The following is a 7413-nucleotide window of genomic DNA, read 5'->3' as shown; positions in this document are numbered from 1 at the left end:
CTGCTCTAAGAGTTGGCCAACCAGATGTCTGCAGGAAAGCACTCTCCCTCAATGTGTGATCCTCAACAACTATATAGAGGCCGGTTAGAAGTATGGCAAGACAGGCTTTTGTGCTCAACGGAACTTCCATGGTTTCCAGGGTGAAAATGCGGACACAAAAGTGGTTTCTTTTTGGCAAAGCTGTTGAACTTTTCCGCCCAGACACCATTACTGACTGCCGTGTTCCGACTTCCGGACATATGGCAACCCTAATAGCATCCCACCCAAAGGATCCTGGGAAATGTAGTTTCAAATCCTTGCTAGGGATCCCTCACCAGACTTCCGCTCTCACAGGGGCTCCTTGGGCAAAGACATTGGTTGCTATGCCAATTTAATGAGAGCCAAACTTAACATGGCTAAAAGGCATGTCAGGGATTTGTTTTATTTAATCATAGGGGCATTGGGGGGGGGTCATTGGGACCACAACATGCAGGGCGGCAGTGGGGGGGGGAGTTTAACCCTTCCCACCCTGGCTGTTATTCTGATAAAAAAATCCCGCCCACCCCAATTAGCCTTAGGGGGGATTTTTCCTCCCTCTCTCCAAGTCTCATAGACTAGAATCGTATCGTGGTAGCGTTGGAAGGGACCCCAAGGGGCATCTAGTCCAACCCTATGCAATGCAGGAATCACAGTGAAAGAATCCCTGGCAGAGAGCATTTTCATCAGAATCGTGGGAGGGAAAGGAAGGGTTAAAGATATCTGGTGTCTGTGGTCCCCCTGAGCTGCTTTCTAATGAACATAACAATCTGAGTGGACCCACTGAATTCAACAGCGCTTACTTCTGAGTAGACACAGCTAGGGTTGCACTGTAAGTCCTCCATATGCCCATGGAAGAGGGGGTTAACAACAAAAGACTACAATCCTATGCACCACTTACCTGGGAGTAAGCCTCACTGAACCCTTGGCTTACTTCCAAGTAGACATGCACAGGGTTGGCACCATGCCTCCCAAATGCCAGCTGCTGGGTGGGGGTCACCACACTGAGTTCCCCCCTGGTATCTGGGTGGCATCCACAAAATGTTGGACTGGGTGGGGGGGCCCTGGCCTGATCCTGCTACAGAGCTCTCCTGATGTCCTTTACTGCTAAGGTGTAGATCTGCCCAGGGACTATTAAGCAGGAACTGGAAGTTCTCCAGAGCCATTTCTGCCCTTAACAGACGCCCTTTATTCGAGGCATTCTCTATGGGATCCATTAAACTCCAAAATAAAAAAGCGCCAGTGCCTCTGAAATTTGGGGGATCTGCCAATCCCCACAACCTTCCAACCCCCTTCTCTTTCAGAGCTCAACCTCCCTCCCTCTAAAGGCTGGAATAAGCAGGAACCCCCCTACTGTACCCCGGGGCGTAATCGTAGGGCATGGCCGGCGGCGCAGGCGGGAGCGCGCACTCGGGGAAGAAGGGCGCAAAGGCCGCGGCCGGGACGTGCGCCCCCGCCGCGGCGCCGCTGCTGCTCTCGGGCGCCGCTGCCGGGTCCGAAGGGGCGGCATAGAGGGCGGCGAGGGGCCGCAGGGGGGCGTCGGAGAAGAGCAAGTGGGGCAGCGGGTGCAGGGGCTCGTAGAGAGGCGCCTCCAAGCCCAGATCCGGCGGCTGCAGGCGGCTGCTGGGGAAGACCGGCTGCTCCGGCTCGGCGGGAGGGAGCAGGGCGCCGTAGTCGGGGACGGCCAGCAGGTCGAAGAGCTCCTCCGACGGGACGGGGCCCGCGGCGTCTTTCGGGACGGAGCTCGCCGCGGCCGGCTCGGTGAAGAAGGAAAGGGGCAGGTTGCGGTTGCGGAGAGGCACTTTCTTCCCGCCGGTGGAGGCAGAGGGACCCGGGCCGCCTTCCTTCTCTCCCGACGGCGCGATCGAAGCGGCCCCAACGGCGCGATCGAAGCCCGACGGGCGCACGGAGCCGAAGAGCGCCGCCAGGCTTTTGCTCTGCAGCGCGCTGGCTTCGCGCTTCTGGGGCGCTTTGCAGTGCGCCGCGGCGCCGCCGGGGGGCGAGGCGGTCGCCGACGCCGCGCCATGCGCCGACCCAGCCGGAGTCCTCTTGTTAGCAGGATGTGGCTGCTGCTGGGAGCTCATATTATTACTATTATTACTGTTGTTATTATTATTAGACGCCTCCTGGCTCCCGGGCGTTGCAGCAGCCGTCTGGGCGCCCCCGATCATGCCGGTGCAGCGTTTGATCTGCTTCTGCAAATATTTCCGATGGTTGACTTTGCGCTTGGATTTCACCGGCTTGTCCAAAGCTAGTTTGATGTTGCTGCAAGCCGAGTCGATGAAGCTCAGGAGGTCCCGGGTGGCTTCTTTGAAATCCCCGGGGTCGCCCCCTCCTGCTACTCCGGCTCCTCCGCCTCCTAGCAAGAGGGTCCCCCCGTCCTCGTAGCTCTTTTCCAGGTCGACGAAATCCCCCAGCCCCGCGGCGCCGGGGAAGCAAAACGGGATGAAATGGTGGTGCGGGTGAACCGCCGCCGCTTGCACCGCCATCGCCGTCGAGTGCTTTGGTCCTTTAAAGAAGACGAAAAGCCTTTTCTTCCCAAAATAAAAAAATATGCAGGAGATAAAAAGCAAACACTGCTTGTCCGGCAAACACCCCTCGTGGCTACTTTCGGTACCCGGGAGGAGGAAACGGCCGTCGAGGCCAGCAGCCGGCGCAGCGCGGTGGCATTTTCTCTCTCCCTCTCTGTCCTCCCCCGAGCCTTTTTGTCCAGCCGCAGCCGCGCGCAAAGCAGCCTCCTTGGCTCGATCTCGTTGCCTGGGTCACCGATGCAAACTGGGAAGAGGCTGGACATCAGCTTTTGGCCTCGCTCCGACGGCTCTCCGACGGCATCCTCCCTCCTCCCCGCCCCATCCCGCTTTTACATTTGGCTCCCAGAGGAGGAGGAGGAGGAGGAAGAGGCTGCTGATGCGTCGTGGGAAGGAGGGACCACACCACCTCCCTTTTCAGATGGGGAGGTTAACCCTTTCTTGGGCTTGCCTTTGAAATAAATAAACCCTCCTTTCGCAAGAAGAACCTGGCTGCCGAATCAGGCTGGTGGCACGTCTAAGTTCAGCAGAATTCCAACTGTTGGAAACCGCAGGACGGGAGAGGAAATGCTGCATCTATCCTGTTGACCTCTGTGAGAACAGGATGCCAGACTACATGGGCCATGGGCCTGATCCCGGCAGTTGGGTCTTAGCAACCTGCTCTCACCCTGTGCAGCCAGATAAACCCCAATGCGAAGCAAAACTAGCAGGACCTATGTGCTGTGATTCAGAGATGGTGGTCTTCATGGCTAGTAGCCTTTGATTGCCTTCTCCTCCTTGGACCTGGGATAACTCAGTTGGTAGAGTTTGGGGTCGTGACATTGGGCAAAAGATCCCTGCATTACAGGGGGTTGGACTAATTATTGTTAATATTGTTATTATTATTATTTATATCACACCCATCTGGCTGGGTTTCCCCAGCCATTCTGGGTGACTACCAACAGATTATTAAAAACACGGTAAAACATCAAACATTAAAGCCTTCTATAAACAGGGCTGCCTTCAGATGTCTTCTAAAAGTCAGATAGTTGTTTATTTCCTTGACATCTAATGGAAGGGCATTCCACAGGGTGGGCGCCACTACCCAGAAGGCCCTCTGCCTGGTTCCCTGTAACCTCGCGATGAGGGAACCGCCAGAAGGCCCTCGGCGCTGGACCTCAGTGTCCGGGATGAACGATGGGGTGCAGACGCTCCTTCAGGTATACAGGGCTAATGCTGTTTAGGGCTTTAAAGGTCAGCACCAACACTTTGAATTGTGCTCAGAAACCTACTGGGAGCCAAGGTAGGTCTTTCAGGACTGGTGTGATACGGTACCTCGGCGGCCGCTCCTAGTCACCAGTCTAGCTGCTGCATTCTGGATTAGTTGTAGTTTCCGAGTCACCTTCAAAGGTAGCCCCACGTAGAGCGCATTGCAGTAGTCCAAGGGAAGATAACTAGAGTATGCACCACTCTGGTGAGACAGTCTGCGGGCAGGTAGGGTCTCAGCCTGTGTACCAGATGGAGCTGGTAGACAGCTGCCCTGGACACAGAATTAACCTGTGCCTCCAAGGACAGCTGTGAGTCCAAAGTGACTCCCAGGCTGCACACCTGATCCTTCAGGGGCACAGTTACCCCATTCAGGACCAGCGAGTCCCCCACACCTGCCCACCCCCCAAAACATTGCCTTCATAATTCTATGAATCTGTCTTTAGAGCCATCCAAGTTGGTAGCCATTGCTAATGGATCCCAAATGGAGCTTCTTAATTATGGATCTTCTCAATGTCTCAGCACCCTGGGGGAGAACCACCCACACCACCCTAAATCCCTCGCTGGTGGGAGCATAGGCGTGGCCAGAATTTATCTTAGGGGAGCAGAACCAAGCTATCTGCACCACGATTGGTCAGTTAATGAAGTATTTTATTTATTACTTGGCTACAACCATGGGTGGGAGCGAATCCCATAATTCAACCAGGCGGTGTGTGAAGCAGAAGAGAAGAAGAAGAAGAGTTTGGATTTGATATCCCGCTTTATCACTACCCGAAGGAGTCTCAAAGAGACTAACAATCTCCTTTCACTTCCTCCCCCACAACAAACATTCTGCAAGGTGAGTGGGGCTGAGAGACTTCAAAGAAGTGTGACTGGCCCAAGGTCACCCAGCAGCTGCATGTGGAGGAGCGGGGAAGCGAACCCGGTTCACCAGATTACGAGTCTACCGCTCTTAACCACTACACCACACTGGCTCTCAGCAGTACTTCTTTGGTCCTGAATGATCCAACATTCAGCTTTTTTGTGTGGTCCAGAATTTTATCCACTTTGTCTATATATATATTCTCTATATATATCACCATATATAATTTTGTAAGCTTCCATCATGTCTTTTCCTACTTGACTTTTCCAGCCTGTGTTCCCATTCAAGGCACACTTCCGGTAGCCATAGGCAGTGGGTGGAGCCAGAGGCATGTGGGCGGAGCAACAAATCTGACCTTGAACACTAGGCTACATTCCAGCCACACAGAAGTCAGAGGTTTGCACACATAAACCCCTCCATCCGCCATCCTGGAAAGCAAAAGGCATTATCAGATTTCGAGGGCGCTTTCTAGCCAGGCAGAAGAAGCACCCAAGGAGTGCGAGGGGCAGGGCAGGTGAGGGTTGCAGTGGCCTGGGGCGACACCCAAGGGCCAGACAGAGAGGATCAAAGTGCTCCATCCGGTCCCTGTGTCTGAAAGCCCACAAGCCGGTGTTATATTGTACACTATTGCTTTGCAGTACGTACAGGAAAAGGGGTCTGTAAATAAATGTTTCCTTGTAGGATGTTTTGGGCCACAAACTCCCAGGAGAGCATGGTTCAGAAAGGCGGTCTATATAAACTTTGCAACACCAGCACTACTTGTTGTTGTTGTTGTTGTCTGACTTCATGACCCCATGGACCAGAGCACACCAGGCACTCCTGTCTTCCACTGCCTCCCGCAGTTTGGTCAAACTCATGCTGGTAGCTTCAAGAACACTATCCAACCATCTTGTCCTCTGTTGTCCCCTTCTCCTTGTGCCCTCCATCTTTCCCAACTTCAGGGTCTTCTCCAGGGAGTCTTCTCTTCTCATGAGGTGGCCAAAGTACTGGAGCCTCAGCTTCACGATCTGTCCTTCCAGTGAGCACTGAGGGCTGATTTCCTTCAGAATGGAGAGGTTTGATCTTCTTGCAGTCCATGGGACTCTCAAGAGTCTCCTCCAGCACCATAATTCAAAAGCATCAATTCTTCGGCGATCAGCTTTCTTGATGGTCCAGCTCTCACTTCCATACATCACTACTGGGAAAACCATAGATTTAACTATACGACCAGCAATATTACAACAACCTAAATAAATGCAGTAATTAGGTTGTTGTTGTTACTAATTACCCACCCTTCATCCTAAGGTCCCAGGGTGGGTTGCAACGATCGAAACACCGTTTTAAAAACGGTTTATCCAAACCATCACAGAAATAAGTTGGGTCCTCATATACCGCTTCATATTTCAACAATAAACTCTAATAATTTTATTATCATTTAATAATATGCCAATAATTTCAAACCTCTCCCATGGTGTGTCACATTATATTATTATACGATTGCATATTAATAATTGTATTATTATTAATATTTTTTAAAAAAAGATTTTAAAGATTTTTTTTTAAAAAAAAAACCTTTCCCTCTGAAAAGTGCTTTGCCGTGGAATGGATCATCCATATCTTTTTTTGCTATCGGTGAACCACCCTGGCTTTCCGGTTTGCTGCGGTTATCAGGGTGGAAGGAAAGGGACCTTGCCATGTAGCAAGGAAAAGGCAAATAGATTAGAGTTTTGGCTTTTTGATGAAAGTGGTGTGGGTTTTCTCTCCTCCCCCCCCCCCCCAGCGATGGGAAAATGAGAGGGGCCAAACAGGTGTTCCAAACACACATTCTCATTTCCTGCTTGCGTCTTAATCTGCTCGTCAATCCGGCAAGTCGACTCCTGGCGCATTCTTCCAGCAGTGGGAATTTCTGCCCTTCCCTGACAAGTATTATGGGGAGGCTTTGACATACAGCCTCGCAGGACCTAAATAGGCCGGTCTATTCTTCGCCTTCCCTGAAAGAGAGCTTTGTGCCAAAGCTTCATTAAACTGCACCACACAGGCCTCCAGAAACCCTCCGAGGGGAGGAGGGAGGGGCTCTCAATAATGAACAGTCGATTTAACTGGAAAAGCTGCGAGAGCTGTTAAATTAAAAGGAAATAAACTGTGCTTTGCGCTCGGTGACCTAAAAGGGGAGGGAGGGTCTCTGCGGGCTTTGCAAAAACCGGACAGGAAGTCTGGACTTTGCAAGAACTTGCCATGCTCGCAACCCAGCTCGCGGGAGGCCCCTTCGAAGAAGCTGGCAAAATCCAGAGCTTTGGAGAGTCCGTGGTGTGGTGTCTCATATCGCAGACCAGGCAAATGGGCAGTACGGTGCAGCGGTTAAAGGCCATTGGATGGGGAGTGGGGAAATCCAGGGTTCAAATCTCCAGTTGGAGGAGAACGACAGTCAAAGAAGCAGCCTTTTTAAAAAAAGTAATAATAATAATAATAATTTATTATTTATATCCCGCCCATCTGGCTGGACTACCCCAGCCACTCTGGGCTGCTTCCAACAAAATACAGTGGTACCTCAGGTTACAGACCCTTCAGGTTACAGACTCCGCTAACCCAGAAAGAGTACCTTGTGTTAAGAACTTTGCTTCAGGATGAGAACAGAAATCGCGCGACGGCAGTGGGAAGCCGCATTATAGCTAAAGTGGTGCTTCAGGTTAAGAAGGGTTTCAGGTTAAGTACGGACCTCCAGAACGAATTAAGTACTTAACCTGAGGTACCACTGTACTAGCGGAAGGTGGTGCATTTAAGTTC

General features: G+C 51.9%; 1 protein-coding gene across 1 annotated transcript; it reads right to left on the bottom strand.

Moving 5' to 3' along the window:
* Nucleotides 1–232: 232 nt before the first annotated feature.
* On the bottom strand, nucleotides 233–3111 carry FAM181B (family with sequence similarity 181 member B). Its single transcript, XM_081908871.1, has one exon. It carries the CDS (start codon nucleotides 2502–2504, stop codon nucleotides 1338–1340), a length of 1167 nt encoding a protein of 388 aa, XP_081764997.1. The 5' UTR covers nucleotides 2505–3111; the 3' UTR covers nucleotides 233–1337.
* Nucleotides 3112–7413: the final 4302 nt, after the last annotated feature.

This window comes from Podarcis melisellensis (genome assembly GCF_964234715.1).
Source record: "Podarcis melisellensis genome assembly, chromosome: 4".
NCBI classification, from domain to species: domain Eukaryota; kingdom Metazoa; phylum Chordata; class Lepidosauria; order Squamata; family Lacertidae; genus Podarcis; species Podarcis melisellensis.
This window is presented reverse-complemented; position numbering and strand designations above follow the sequence as displayed.